This window comes from Sphaerodactylus townsendi, linkage group LG09 (assembly GCF_021028975.2).
Source record: "Sphaerodactylus townsendi isolate TG3544 linkage group LG09, MPM_Stown_v2.3, whole genome shotgun sequence".
NCBI lineage: Eukaryota > Metazoa > Chordata > Lepidosauria > Squamata > Sphaerodactylidae > Sphaerodactylus > Sphaerodactylus townsendi.
In genome coordinates this window covers 1663172-1678768 of record NC_059433.1, presented here as the reverse complement: position 1 = coordinate 1678768, position 15597 = coordinate 1663172, and the positions used below count along the sequence as shown (strand labels likewise).

Below are 15597 nucleotides of genomic sequence, written 5' to 3'. Positions count from 1 at the left end.
TGTTATTTTTAAAAACTTTTTCATTTCCTTAAGCATCATATTACAAAAAGTCTTGACCTCAACTTTAAAATTACTAATTAATATTGAATTATGTCCTATGATGTGGTAATCCCAAAAGTAATCCCAGAGGAGGATACTCTAGCCTAACACCACATAGTATGTGAGGGGGATGCGCCATCAAAGATCAGAGAAGAAAAAATGGGGGAGGGTAAAGGGAAGGGAGAGTCCAGGGAATATTGAACCATTGCTATCCTCAACTATACACCTAGTAGAAGATCTCTGCCTTGCAGGTCTTGCAGAATTTTGCAAGAACCCATAATGCTAGGGTCTCATTCAACAGAGACTGCCACTATGTTGGAGCCAGGGCTGAATTGATGAACTTGATCCAGTGATACCAACTTTTCAAAGTATGATAGTCATTTAGCAAGACTCGTTTAGCATTTACCACATTTAGTAACTACTTTACTGTTCAGTAACTACTTTCCTTGATTTGATGATGTGATACTTGTAAACCAATGTCTGATTTAAAGTTAGTTAGTAATCTGGAGTCAATTACTTTGCTTTAAGAGTGTCAGGATGTGCTTTCTCCGTCCATCAAAGGAATGCCTTTAGGTAAACGCATTCACATCTATTTCAGAGAAGGGGTAGCGTTCGCTCCCCCCTCCTATTTCAATTGACCTTTTTCTTCCTTTCTTCCTTTGATGCTTGCACTATAGATAGCTAGGAACGACCCTGGCACTGACTCTGAAGGTGATGGCAACAGATGGCTGGTCTATCGCTGCACTGGCCATGGGATGCTCACATCTCCAACGGCTCTTTCTTTCCGCTGTGTCTTTCGCACATTCCAATGGGAAAGGGAGAGGGAATTTTATGGTTGCTGCATCGGGATAAAAGCAGTTGTCATTACAAGTGTGGTCAGAACTGGCTTTCACAAAGCCAGGTACATGCTGTTGTTATCAGTAAAGACTTCTGATCAAGAGTCTCTTATTGACTTCAGCCATGGAACCTGACATTAAGCCAGTTCTCCTCCAAACCCTGCAACCAACTCCATACCGATGTCAGTGGATGGAGCAACAGGCAGGGCAACCAGAACATCCAAGGAGGACAGGGGCAATGGCAGTGAGAGCCCTACTGCCCCACTGGGGAACGGCGAAAAGCCCACTGGACCTGCTGGGGGATGATGTCAGGGGTGGCAGGAAAGACAAGGTCCCTGAGCCCCCTATTACAAAGCTGGTCGCCTGCCTGGCCGACATCACATTGGACACCACGGCAGGTATCAACATGGTTCACATAACCTCCTGGCCGGGGAGTGTATGAGGAGGGCAAGTCGGACTACAAGCAAACAGCTTGGCAACCAACAGTCTGAGGAAAATACAAGGACCTCAAAGATGACTATGAACGGCTGCCCCGCAGATGGACCAAGCAAATGCCATGGTAGGTGGATGAAGGCTGGCGCTGAGACCAAGGGCAGATGCAGTAGAAGTGGGGCCACCGGTGCCACCAGCCCCAGCAGACCTGCCGACCCCAGGACCAGGGGCCCTGGTAGGTCCTGGAGACCTGCCGACCCCAGGACCAGGGGCCCTGGTAGGTCCTCCTGGTCCTCCTGGTAGGTCCTCCTGGTAGGTGGAGGAAATTGAGGACCACCTTTGATGGGAAACCAGACAACTTCCTGTATTTTATGGTTCAAGTCGGGTCATTCATGAGGATGATGGGCAATGAAATTGAGTGAGACACAGACGTTCGAGATCGTGGCCCTACTTGAACAGGAAGCAGCACCCTGGTGCAGAGGGCTCTTCAGGGAAAACGGGCTGGAGCTGGACAACTTTGATCGATTCTGCTGCTGGTTCGAGGACCCCTTCCTGGAGCAGAAGGCCAGGACCTGATTGCAAGGGTTGAAGCAAGGCAGCCGCTCAGTGGTAGATTATTATGGTGTTGAGTTCCGACAGTGAGCTGTGCAACTGGCCTAAGCCTATTTTGATTCACATGTTTAAAGAGGGACTTAATCCCGAGGTGTGACAGTGGTCCCCAGTGTCAGGAGATCCCAATACCCTGATCGGATGGATCTACCTAGTGGGGGATATGGAAACCTGCCTGAAGGCCATGCAATGATCGAAGCAGAAGAGCGGATCGGTTGGCTGCTCCCCCACTCAACAACAGCAAACTAAGGCCCCAGCCATCGATCGGAGCGCAGACTTCTCTCTGTGATACACCTCTGAAGATGCCAGCCACAGATGCAGGCGAAATGTTAGAAACCAGATCTATGAGACAACAGCCACACAGTCTGGAAAATCCACCACAACCAGTTGAATCCAGCCATGAAAGTCTTCGACAACAGGCTTGGATTGTGTTTAAATTGAGGAGAAGGGGGGCACCTCATTGCAAACTACCCAGCCTGACAAAAAAACTGCACCGACCCTGGCAAGCCGGATTCCTACTCGCAAGGTGACCTTGAAGAAACCGCCAAAGAAGAAGAATTTGGATTTATATCCCCCCTTTCTCTCCTTTAAGGAGACTCAAAGGGGCTACCTGTCTCCACAACAAACATCCTGTGAGGTAGGTGAGGGTGAGAGAGTTCGAAGAACTGTGACTAGTCCAAGGTCACCCAGCTGTCAAGTGTTGGAGTGCACAGGCTAATCTGAATTCCCCAGATAAGCCTCCATAGTTTGTGGCAGAGCGGGGAATCAAACCCAGTTCTCCAGATTAGAGTGCACCTGCTCTTAACCACTACACCACACTGGTGGCCTCACTCTGGAAGCCCTTGAAATTGTAGACAACTCTGCCTCTCGGTGACGCCGCCGCAGCGAAAGTGCAGCAACGAAGCTGGCAGAAAAACACCGGGCGTAACCCGGCCTTTCCAATGTAAGCACCCTCGGTGCAGCCAGGTCAACCAACAAGGCACCAATGATCGGGTGAGTGATGATTCTACTCCCCTGGTCCTTCCCCTCACTTTGGTAAACCCAGCAGAAAAGAGAAAGATGACCCTCGGGGCTAACTGACTCAGGGTGCTCTCAATGCTTAATGCACCCTGCAGTAGCAAAAGGGCTAGGACTATGGCTCAAACAGTTAAAATGACCGGTCCAGTTTGAGCAGATGGACGCAAGAGTGATGGGGGGCCCATAAGCCATGTGACAAACAGAAAAGGTGCTGGTTGGCTGTGGATCCCATTGGGAAAGACTGAGCTTCATAATTGCAAAAGTGGGCAAATACCCCCTAGTCCTGGGCATGCTGTGGCTTGTAAAACACAACCCAGACATTGGCTGGATTGAGTGGTCCATTCCAAGGACCCCCATGCGGCCCGCATATCCAATCATGACCTAAAAGTAAGGTGGAGCCAAAAGCTGCATGGGCAGACCAAGTCCTGAGTGCCCACCTGCAAGAGGCTTTGCTTATTCCCACACAGTATCGGGACTTGAAACAGGTTTTCAAGGAGAGTGGGTGCGACAAGCTGCCACCCAACAGGAAAACAGACTGCAAAATTGACTTGGTCCTGGGGGCCAAACTATCCAAGGACACACTGTATGCCACAAGTCCCCATGGAGCTACAGCACTAAAAAAGTTCCTAGATAAAAACCTGGCCCAGGGATTTAATCGACCGGCCTCCTCCCCCTTGGCAGCCCCTGTCCTCTTTCGTAAGAAGGATGAAACTCCCAGGTTGTGTACAGATTATCGAGGGCTGAATGCCATCTCAATGTGCAATAAATATCCCTTACCCCTCATCAAAGACCTGCTTAACAGTCTCGCCCAGGGAAAAGTGTTCGCCAAACTGAACCTGCTGGAGGCTTACTATAGAGTTCAAATTTCAGGAATGGTTCACAGCTTTGTGGTCAGTTTGAGTATTTAGTGATACCCTTTGAACTAAGTGGGGCACCAGGAGTGTTCATGAACTTGATCAATGACATCGTGCATGACCTATTGTACAAAGAGTATATTTGGACGATGTGTTGATTTACACTAAAACTATGGATGAATGTGTTATCTTGGTGCAGGAGGTATTGAAACTGTTGAGAGCCAATGAACTGGATGTCAGTAACATCGTGCATGACCGTTCAAAGGGGTGGTGGTATATTTTGATGTTGTGTTAATTTGCACTGAAACTATGGATGAACGTGTTACCTTGCTGCAGGAGGTGTTGAAACGGAGAGCCAATGAGAGCCAATGAACTGTATGTTAAGCTCTCCAAATGTGAGTTCCACCAAAGAAAATTGGATTTTCTGAGTTACTGCATCTCAGGGGAGGGGGTGGAGATGGATCTGACCAAAATACATGACGTACTGGCATGGGAACCTCCCCTCACCCGCAGACAACCACAATCTTTCTTGGGGTTTCCCAACTTTTACAGAGACTTCATTGATAATTTTGCTCAGTTGACAGATCTCCTGTGCACCAGAGGAAAGGGTCCAGGGGGTGGGAGCCACTGGAATGGAGTGAAAGCTGTCAGTGGGCATTCAATCGGCTCGAGCAAGCATTCACCTCAGAGCCGGTCCTCAGGCCTGCCAACCTGAACAAACAGCATAATACATGTAGATGCCTCTGATGTGGCTATGGGTGCAGCCCTCCTGCAAGGCGGGGAGAACAGTAAACGTGATGCCTGTGCCCATCTGTCAAAGAAATTCGTAGGCCCTGAAATTAATTGAATGGTGGGAGACAAAGAAATGGGAGCTATCAAAAGGGCTCTAACAGCTTGGAGTCACTGGTTGGAGGAGGCGAGCCACCCATTCAAGCTGTGAACGGACCACAAAAACTTGGCTGCCCTCAAAATGCCCAGCAGAATCAATGCTAAACATCTCTGCTGGACTGATTTCTTTGCTAGATTCAATTCTGCCTTCCATTTCTTCAAAGGGAAATGAAACTGCTTAGCTGATGTTCTTTGATGCCTGCCACAGATTGGGGGGGGGGGGGACAACCCAATCCAAACATTTTTTTCACCCTCCCAATTGGGGTGGATGTCACCACCAGGAGCCAAACAACACTCCAAGGCAGCCCAAAGCAGCCCCTACCACCGCCCCTTCTACAGTCACTGAGGAGGAGTTTCAGCAATACAGTTCACGCCCCTCCCTTCCGCAGGAGAAGGGGGATGATTTGTTGGAAGGGGGGGCTGTGGTGGAAGGGAGACAAGTACCTCCTGAACTATCAGGATCTATTGATGTGAAATCAGCAGGGCACTTCGGCTTTGTAAAAGTTGTACACCTGGTATGGAGGCATTTTTGGTGGCGCACATTGCTTACATAAAAGGATGCCCCACTTGTGCTATGGCTAAAACGATCCCGGCTAAGTCTCCTGGCCTTTTGCAACCATTGCCAATCCCAGCCGGACCCTGGAAGGTCATAACCATGGACTTTTTCACTGACATCCCCTCCAGCAAAAGGAAAACAATGTGGTACACAGCAGCACCAAAGAGAACCCCTTTTGAGTGGTCTATGGGCAGAATGCCAAACCCTCCCCCCCCCCCTTGGACAGCAGGTCTTCGACCCATGGGACTTGAAAGAGTGGATTTCCACTATTCAAGATTCCGGGGGGGGGGGGGGTTAATCAAAGAGATGCTGAAAAAGGCAAAGGGGGCTTACAAAAAGCAAGCAAACAGAAAAAGGAGAGCAGTGGACTATGTGGTGCAGGATTGGGCTTACTTATCTACGCAAAATCTCAGGGGTCTGCAGGGGTGTAAGAAACTGGGAAGCAAATATATTGGGCCTTTCAAAGTCACAAAGGTCATCAATCATGTCACTTGTGAATTAGAGTTGCCCAAGAATTTATGCAGTATACATCCCATATTCCATTGCAGCCTTCTGAGGAAAGAGACCTCCCCCGGCTGTTTTTTAATAACTACAAGAAGACTAAGAGGGGAAAGGCGGAGGTGATCCAGCCACCCTATTCTACTTATGCAACAAAGGCCTGAACGACATAAACACTATAAACTACATAAACACTATAAACTACATAAACTAACTGGCTTCCCGCCCATGCCCTGCTGTCAGAATAGAGTGACTCTTGACTGCTAGGCCAGTTGTGCTGCCCTCCATTAAAATATTCTTCTCTGGTTTGGCTGCAAGTTTATGTGCTTTTCCCGCGGGCACCTCCAGGTCCAGGCATTTGCTCAGAATTGTCTGTACCTTCCCTATCTCTGTTAACAGGCAGAAATAAAACTGAGGGGCAGCCTTCTATTGGCAGCACATCGTGCAAATCCTCAATAACCTCTTCTGGAAGAAGTGAATTCTTTTTTTCCAGCAAGGCCGCAGTCAGTCTTGGATTCTTAAGACTCATTTTTCCTTTGTAAGGAAAATTGTCCCCAATGCAACATCATAAGTCATACAATAGGGAATTAGGATCTACTGAAACAGGGAGAAATCATATAAGCCTGAGGGCCAAACTATATGAGATGGTTTTTTGAGAGTTGTTCTCCCAACGGTGATATCATCAAACACAAATCCATTCCCAAGAGTGCAAGGTCCAGTTGGGCTAGGAACAGCAATATATCAGAGGAGGGGCTCCAGCCCTCCCTCACACTACCAAACAGTTGTTTTTTTAAAAAAAAGTTTTTAGTTTGTGATATTAAAATGATTTTGCTTTTAGAATAGGAAATTATCTGATTTGCTTTTAAAAAATCAGTGTTGTTTGGTCCCTGGAAAAAATAATGGTAGATTTTTCAAGATCACTATCCTGAACATATCCTTTTATTTATTAACCGAGGGAGAGGACAAGAATGGTGTAATTTCTGTAAGACAGGTGTTCATTACAAATGTGTAAAAGCTTCATAAGTGTAAAACAGCTGTTCTGAGTCATCTTACATACTTTTGATGTTGTTTACAGATACTAAAATGCTTGGTGCCAGGGTTTAGAAGTTATTGGCTATTCAGAGATCAATTATTTGCCTTTGATACTTTTGAAGCTCCTCATAGAAATGTTTTTCAAGAAAAGCAACCTAACCAAGGAGGGCTAGCTGCGACCTTACTTTAGATTTACTTCTAGTGGTACAGTTGCAACCACACTGTTAGTGATGTGTAGAACTACTGTGCTGTATCAGAGATACCTGGCTGTTGTTATATGACCTTGTCTGCCATGGGAATGATTCCCAATGAGCAACTATGAGGGGAGAAGATTTGGCCAGAGGGCAGCCCCAGAGCTGCCAGCAACTGTGGGGCTAGAAATACATGTAAAATAATTTTATTCCCAAAGCTCTGCTCTTGCTAAGTAAGAATTGCTGAAGACATATGTAATCCCAGATAATTCTGGAAACTCATAGGCTCCTTCCTCACATGCAGAATAATGAACTTTCAATCCACTTTCACAATTGTTTGCAAGTGGATTTTGCTGTTCCTCACAGCTGCAAAGTGCATTGGAAGTGAATTGAAAATGCATTATTCTGCATGTGTGGAAGGGGTCATAGAGTTGTCAAAACACAGTAATACATTTTCTCTGCTTTGGAACAGGAATGAATCTATGTGATCTATTTCTGCTTGTACTTTAAAACTGTTGTAGTTCTACAATGTACAATAAAAAATAAAACCTCTTTGAAATATATGATTTATTGACTGACTGATTGATTTATGGCAGCGGGCAGCCCCAGACTTCAGAGTGGCTGAGGACAGAGGATTTTCACCTACCCATCATTCTGAGTCATGGCACACTCAGCAAACCCTCTCCCAGAACCAAGAAACCAGAATCTATTCCCCAACCCAGGTATTCTGGCTGTCGGATAACCAATCTTGCTTTGTGATTTTTCTTTCTCTCTTTTACGTACTTATTTAAAATATCTAAAATTCATATGCCACCTTCTAACCAGCAATAGCTTTCATAGTGGCTAACTAAGTATTAACACATTGAAATGTGAATTAATATTTAATGCATTGTTAAATTTGCATCTGCAAGGAGCATTTAAGAGTTTCTTTAAATATTTATATTACAAAGGGACAGTTGCCAAAAGCCATGTGTAATTCATTTAACATCAGTCAAATCTGTGTTGGTGGAATTTGCCACTATTGTGCTACTGTTTACTGAGAATTTTAACATTGAAGAAATAAAACACAAAGGGGACTTGATTATGCTTAGTTTATTCAGCTCATTTTAAAAACAAATTTCAATTTATTATTTCAGTGCTATCATCAGAAATTTAGTCATTTACGAAAACCTTCATTTTAGCTAACCAAGCAGACTCTTTAATCATCTGCTTACTTTTGCTAGCTGGTACGTTGACAGTTTTCTCTTTTGAGAAATAGTTGAGTAGACCAGTTTTTAAGATAATGCATCAAGAGGCCTGGCAGGATGGCCCAAGCTAGCCTGCTCTTGTCAGATCTCAGAAACTAAGCAGGGACAGCTCTGGTTAATGAATTTGGATGGGAGACTCCCAAGAAAGTGCAGGGGCTCTCTGCAGGACAGGGAATGGTGAACCATCTCTATCAGACTTTTTCCTTGAAAACCCTACTGAACCACTGTACGTTGTCTTCAGCTTGATGGCACTTTCCACAACCAGTGTATCGTGAAACATTAAAAAAATGAAATAGTTTCATATCCTTTTTAGCAAAAATGCTGAAAATAAACTTGCAAACTATTTGATCCGTGAGATGGACAGCAACAGGTTAAAACTGCAACTCATTAAGGGATCTTAGAAAAGCTGCAGTCTCTTCCCCACAGCCACTTCTGTATGGGGATAATAATGGCAGCTCACTTTACAGACCTGAAATAATGTGAACAAATGGACATCGAGCATGGAAACTGCACCATATAAATGCTTGGTACAATATAAGTATTCACCTTTTATTAGACTTGAAGGTATTGAGTATTGAAGGTTGAAGGTATTAAGTATTAGACTTGAGACTGTCTGTCCAAACAGCATACCTCAGTTCCCTTCCATCGATACCACTTTGATATCAGCTACCATTTTCTTGGATTCATACCACTTTCCTTTTCAAGTGCTGCACAGTGCAAAAGGCCCTATGCAGAAACTCCTGCATTTTCTGTTTTAGTCCTATCATCCTGTACAATTGGCTTGAGAAATAAAAATGAACATTTGATGGGAACTGTGTTCAATATACATATTTGACCAGTCCTGCCACAGGCTAGGTAATGGTATGTAGTGATAGTTCCAACTTTACAAGCCCACCCCTGCCCGCCTCAAAATGTCATCTCTAATGTTTTAAGGTGGATTCAGCAAAAATGTCTTCGGTGATACCAAAGTTGGCAGTAGCCACCACCTATTGGTTGACCAGAAACATCCAACTGTATTCAGACACAATGTGTGCAGACAGTGTACTATTTATGTGTGTGTATCTCTGGGTTGTATTAGTGAGTCAGCTTTTAGAGGGACGTAGCAGCAGGAATCCATGAAAACTTTTCCTGTTATGTATTCCATTCACAAGAGACATTGCAGTTCAATCAGTTTTTAAATCTAATGCTAATGCAAAGGAAACTAAAAATATTGAATAATTATCTTTCTTCCAATGAGACCTACTAATTAGTGATGTATTGTCGAAGGCTTTCATGGCCTAAATCACTGGGGTGTTGTGTGGTTTCTGGACTGTATGGCTGTGTTCTAGTAGCGTTTTCTCCTGACGTTTCACCTGCATCTGTGGCTGGCATCTCCAGAGGTGATTAGTGGTGTGTTTTTGGATTTATAACACATGTTACCAATTGCATACGTTATATCCTTTGTGAACCACATTCAGGCATCACCTTGCAGTTCCAAGGTGAATGTGGCAGCAGCGGCAGGGTCCTTGAGTTTATTGCAAATGGTTTTTCTGGTATGGTCTTTCTTACGTTTTGTATCTTGAGTTTGATTTCTGCTCTGACTAGATAATGGTGTGATCCAATATCTGCCTTTCTGTAGACCCTTGCATCATGCATTGCTGACCTCCACTTCTGGCTGATAAGATGAAGTCGATTTCATTGAAGGTTTGCCCATCTGGAGACCATCAAGTCTTCTTGTGGATCCTCTGATGCTGGAAATATGTGTTCCCAACACACAACCCATTGTGTTCACAGAACAACAGCAATCACTTGCCATTGTCACTGAGCTGAGCAGAGGATGTGTGGGCTCCAATTGCATTCTCAAATCCTTGTCAGCTGCCACCTAATTGGGCATTGAAATCACCAATCAGGAGCTTTAGGTCATGATTTGGGATGTTAGCAAAGAAATCTTGGAGCTGTTCATTCTTAATTGCATCATTTGCGTTGTCAGTTGGTGCATAGACTTGTAGAGCAGCTGCTTTGGCAAATGTCCATGAGCAAAACAGGTTTCGATGATCTGGCCAACCAATGAGTGCTTTTTCAGTTCATTTGCTCAGGATAAGGCCGACCCCACATTCATGCTGATCTTTGTGACCCACCTAAAAGGTGGTCTTGCCATTGCAGTTGATCTGGCCGCTTGTTGTCCAGCTGACCTCACTGACACCTAGAATGTCCAGCCAGTAGCCATCAAATACCTGTAGTAGTTGGGCAAGTTGTCCACTTTGGTATAGAGTTCTCACATTCCATGTTCCAACTCCTGTAATGTTTTTGGCAGAGAAGATTGTTTCTAACATCAGGTACTAGATGTCATATTATGTGAGGCCAAACTCCCACCTGGTTTACCAAAAATGCTTGAAGGTTTTTTTGTTGTTTCCATAGTGATTGGGGTTTTACAGGGACGAGTTGTTAACCTGACACTCAACCCTCCTCCTTTCACATCCAAGCTTGGGACCAGCAATGGCGGAGTTGCACAGACTGCAAGCAAACAATATACATTTAAGAACTATTACCAGAATTGTACTTTGAAATTGGGCCTGAAACTTTTCTTGAAAACAAAGATTCTTACTAGTACACTGTTCCTACTTTCTGGACTGGATATAAAGTATGATGAAACTTCATTCTATTCATATCTGATGAAGTGAACTTTAACTCATGAAAGCTTATACCTTGGAAATATTTGTTGGTTTCTTTTTTCTGGACTCAAATTTTCTTCTACTACTACAGACTAACACAGCACGTGGAAGCTCAATTTTGTTATTGAATAACAGAGTTCCCTTTAATTCCTATAGGTGAGGGGCTACTAGCTTGCCTGGCATCACCAACAAATTAAGAACAATAATTTTCTGGTTAAATTTCATCCATTACATAGCTATAAAAAGATGCCTTATGAAACTGACCATAAAGGATTGGAGTGCAATTGTTTTCTCAGCATCCCATGGTTTACTTCATTTCAAAATGCTGCCTCTGATGGTTAGTTCATATATTTTTTCCTTTTTGGAATTAGTATAGAACTGTTTAGTAAAGGTCTTGGACAGTGTTGTATGATAGGTCATAATTTTCCATTGCAACACTGAATGCAACAGGCAATGTTTTAATGTTGCTGTTTTGCTGTTAGGAAACTGGAGGCTTTTTCTGTGTCCACGATAGTGTCAGGACGCCATTCCTACGGGGGGAGGGGAGCTGTGGGGATGTGTTTTGCTTTTGCTTTGCCTCTGCTTTGCAGGTGCTTATCTGAATCCTACCCTTGAAGTTCTGTGGTTGAATCTGACTCTCAGGCTGGACTCTTACTGTTACTTTTGGTTCACGCGGGCATAGGGAATGCTACATTATATTCTCAGCAGTTTTGGCACCATCTCACCGGAACCGTCTTCTGCTGTTACTCTGCTGTCATGAATAAAATCCTTGAACCCATCAAGTGAGTTGTTTTGTGAATTGAGAGTTTGACATTAAGATAGTTCTGTATTGTTTCCTGGTCCACTTCATGCTGCCATCACCAGCTGAAGTTGTGCACGTTCTTTCAGCAATTATGGCTTTTATTCAAGGGTTGGCTGGTGCCCCTCAGACGAGGGATTTGAGCCCTGCTCTTGAGGAAATTGTTGCAAAGTATGTGGAGGAAGACTTGGACTCTGACACTTTGAAGGCTGATATTGCCTGGGCAACTCCCACTACCTTCCACGCCCTTGAGCCTAGGAAGAGTACGTTTGGTCTAGCCAGAGGTGCTCTCTGGAAGCTTTGCAAGAGGATTGCATGGCACCAGGTCAAAACCCATGGGATTACAAATCGGTACAGTGGAGTGATACGGGTGGAGGAACACGACCTCGGCCTTGGATTGAGACGAGGGTGGATAGGCATAAAAGTGCAGTGTGGCTCACCCCGGAATGTAGCCATGGTTGAGGACTCTGTCAGAGTTTAGCTTTACCTCACTGATACATACTGTGTGTTAAGGCAGATCACTATGATCTAACTGACAGTTCACCTGACTGCTGCTTGAGGCAGTGAGCTGGTTCTAACCAGTTCTAACCATCTTCTCCTGGACTATGTGACCTTTATGCTGATTGGTCAGTACTTCTAAATATTCTGAACAGATGTGACTGTATGCACTGGCTAGGGTATTTCTATGTTGGCAAAGCATGCTGTCAGTTTGTGCTGTGATTCTGTAAATACTTCTTGTATATAACTCCACTGTTGATAAACTGCACTTCACTGAAGAATAACTGCTTCTTGTGTTGTGTCTACTATCGTAGTGTTGCAGCTGAGTTCCAAGGCTGCTTCTCCTACTCTCGGTCACCAGCATTCCGCTGTGCCGCAGGTCTACTCACTAACAGACTCTGACTCAGAAACTGAGGAGTCGGTTGTTTCAAAGAAACCGTTTGATCAATGGGATCGGGAGCGTTGGGTATATCAGGCTGAGATCCGTCAACTACGTTGGTGGACGAAAGCATGTCAATCTGATTTTGATGATCTTAAATTAGTGTTTACTTCTGAGCCAATCCTGAAACATGTGGACCCTGCCCTTCCTTTTATTGTTCAAAGACCTGGGGGCGGGTCTTTTCCAAAGGGGTTTAGATGGCATTTTGCATCCCTGTGTCTACCTCTCTAAGAAATTTACAAGCTTGGAGGTTAATTGGACTGTGGGAGATAAGGAAACAGGAGCTATCAAGCAAGCTCTTTCCACTTGGAGACACTGGTTGGAGGGGATGGAAACTCCATTCCAAGTGTGGACTGATCAAAAAAACTGCTTTAAACACCCCCGGCCACTTGTCCACTAAACAGTTCCATTGGGCTGATTTTTTCTCCCATTTCAATTTCACCATTCACTTCTTCCCAGGCAAATGTAACTGTTTGCCAGACACACCTTCCCACCTTCCCAAAGGGGCGGCAGAGGGGGTGGAGGCCATTCTTTCCCCCTCTCAACTGGGTATGACCATTGCCACTCGTGTCTCCTCCCATCAAGTTGCTCTCCGCCTTTTTGGAACCAGGAAGCAACCCATTCCTCCAGAGGAGGGTGGCCAGTCACTGATACTTTGTGACGGATTGTAGAGGCGGGGGTGATCTGCTGTTTGTGCTGCCTGCTCTTATCCAGCAGGGGCATCATTCCAAAACTGCGGGACATTTCGGATTTGTGAAAACGCTCCACCTCCTTTGGAGGCAGTTTTGGTTGCGTTCTATGAAGAAGGATATTGATTCTTATGTCAGGGGTTGTCTGATGTGTGCTATGGTAAAGTCCAACCCTGGCAAACCTTGGGGCTGCTGCATCTGATCCCTGCCCCAGATGAACCGTGGAAGATTATTTCAATTGATTTTATAACTGATCTGCCTGTTAGCCATGGCAAGACTGTGATTTGGATGGTGGTTGATTTGTTTTCTAAACAGGCATATTTTATTCCCTGTTCATCGATTCCTAGTGCTCCTAAGTTGGCGAAAATGTTTATTCAGCATATTTACCGTTTGCATTCCACCCCTGATAAGATCATTTTGGATAAAGGTAGCTAATTTGTCTCAAAGTTCTGGAAGGTGTTCCTACGGCTCCTGGGAGTGGAGCAAGTGTTATTTTCCACTTATCATGCCCAATCTGACGGCCAGTCAGAGCGCACGAACCAAACATTAGAACAATACCTTAGATGCCAGAGCAACTACCATCAGGACAACTGGGTATACTTGTTGCCCTATGCGGTATATGCTTACAATAATGCTATTCATAGCAGCACAGGCAAGATTCCTTGAAGTGGTCTCTGGGAGATCAGCCAAGACCCTCCCCTTTGTGGGTCAGTTGGCTGTCAGACCTCCAAAACTGCAGGAGTGGATCCAGCACATAGTGGATGGCTAGAATCCTATCCTTCGTGTGCTTCAGAAAGCTAAGGATTCACAAAAGAAACAGGCTGACAAGCATCATCATCCCCTCTGGTGGTAGGGGATATGGTCTACCTGTCCACCACAAACCTCAGAGATATTCACAAATACACCAAATTGGGAGATAAATACATTGGGCCCTTCAGAGTGACTTGTATGATCAATGAGGTAACTCCTGAGCTTGAATTACCAAAGGCTTTCCGTAAAATTCATCCTGTTTTGCATTGTAGCCTGCTCAAGAAAGCTGCTTCTCCCAACGCTTGGCACCCAACTCCATCTCCTCCACTTCCAGTTCTGGTTGATGGGGCTAAGCATTTTGAACTGCAGGATGTGCTGGACTCTCGCATCTATCGTAACCGCTTGCAATATCTGGTGTCCTGGAAGGGTTATTTACCTTAGATGACATCAGAGCCCCTCGACTCATTAAAGCTTTCTATCGTGCCTGTCCAAACAAACTGGGGGGAGGGCCCTAGGGGAGGCAGAAATGTCAGGATACCATTCCTACGGGGGGAGGGGAGCTTTGGGGATGTGCTTTGTCTTTGCTTTGCCTCTGCTTTGCAGGTGCTTATCTGAATCCTGCCCTTGAAGTTCTGTGGCTGAATCTGACTCTCAGGCTGGAACTTTGGTTCACATAGGGAATGGGGATTGCTACTTTATATTATCAACAGTTTTGGCACCATCTCGCCAGAACTGTCTTCTGCTGTTACTCTAATGTCATGAATAAAATCCTTGAACCCATCAAGTGAGTTGTTTTGTGAACTGAGGGTTGTCATTGTCAACCCTTGAGTTGATTGATGTTATCCTGGTGAAACAGATAATCCTCCCTTTTCTCATTCTTGTTCCTTCAGATCTACATGAAGCTTATTTACAACCTTTTCTAGGCCCATTGCCTTTGAGAATGTCCAAAAATACCTAACCTTTATTACTGTAAAAAGCTAACACACCATTAGAATGTTCTAATTGATGGATTTATTTACTTTGTTACTTCATTTATACACTTCCTTTATATCCATTGGGAAATCAAAGCAGTTTATGTCATTTTCTCAGGTTACATTTTATGCTAACAACAACCCTGTGAAGTAATTTAAGCTGGGAGAGTGTGATTGGTCCAAGGTCACCCAGCCAGCTTCCAGGCCAGAGTGGGGATTTGAACCTCCCAGATCCTGGTCTGACACTCTAACTTCAGTGCCGCACTGTTATACTTGCTAATTCTGGGTTGAGTTGTGTGGGTGGATGTGTCGTGTGGATGTTCTGCCCTTGCAGAGAGGAACATAAGAACATAAGAACATAAGAACATAATAACTAGCCTGCTGGATCTGACCAAAGTCCATCTAGTCCAGCTCTCTGCTACTCGCAGTCGCCCACCAGGTGCCTTTGGGAGCTCACATGCAGGATGTGAAAGCAATGGCCTTCTGCGGCTGTTGCTCCCGAGCACCTGGTCTGTTAAGGCATTTGCAATCTCAGATCAAAGAGGATAAAGATTGGTAGCCATAGATCGACTTCTCCTCCACAAATCTGTCCAAGCCCCTT

General features: G+C 44.8%; 1 protein-coding gene across 7 annotated transcripts in view; it reads left to right on the top strand.

The window, feature by feature from the left end:
• The window catches only part of CTNND2 (catenin delta 2), a 655193-nt gene that overhangs the window by 617227 nt on the left and 22369 nt on the right, over positions 1-15597 (top strand). For 4 of the 7 annotated variants that reach the window (XM_048507354.1, XM_048507356.1, XM_048507357.1 and 1 more), the window contains one exon: positions 7549-7674. The exons of the other annotated variants lie outside the window; for them this stretch is intronic. In XM_048507354.1, coding sequence (XP_048363311.1) covers positions 7549-7674 — 126 coding nt within the window. The remainder of the gene's footprint in view (positions 1-7548; positions 7675-15597) is intronic. 7 annotated transcript variants of the gene reach the window in all.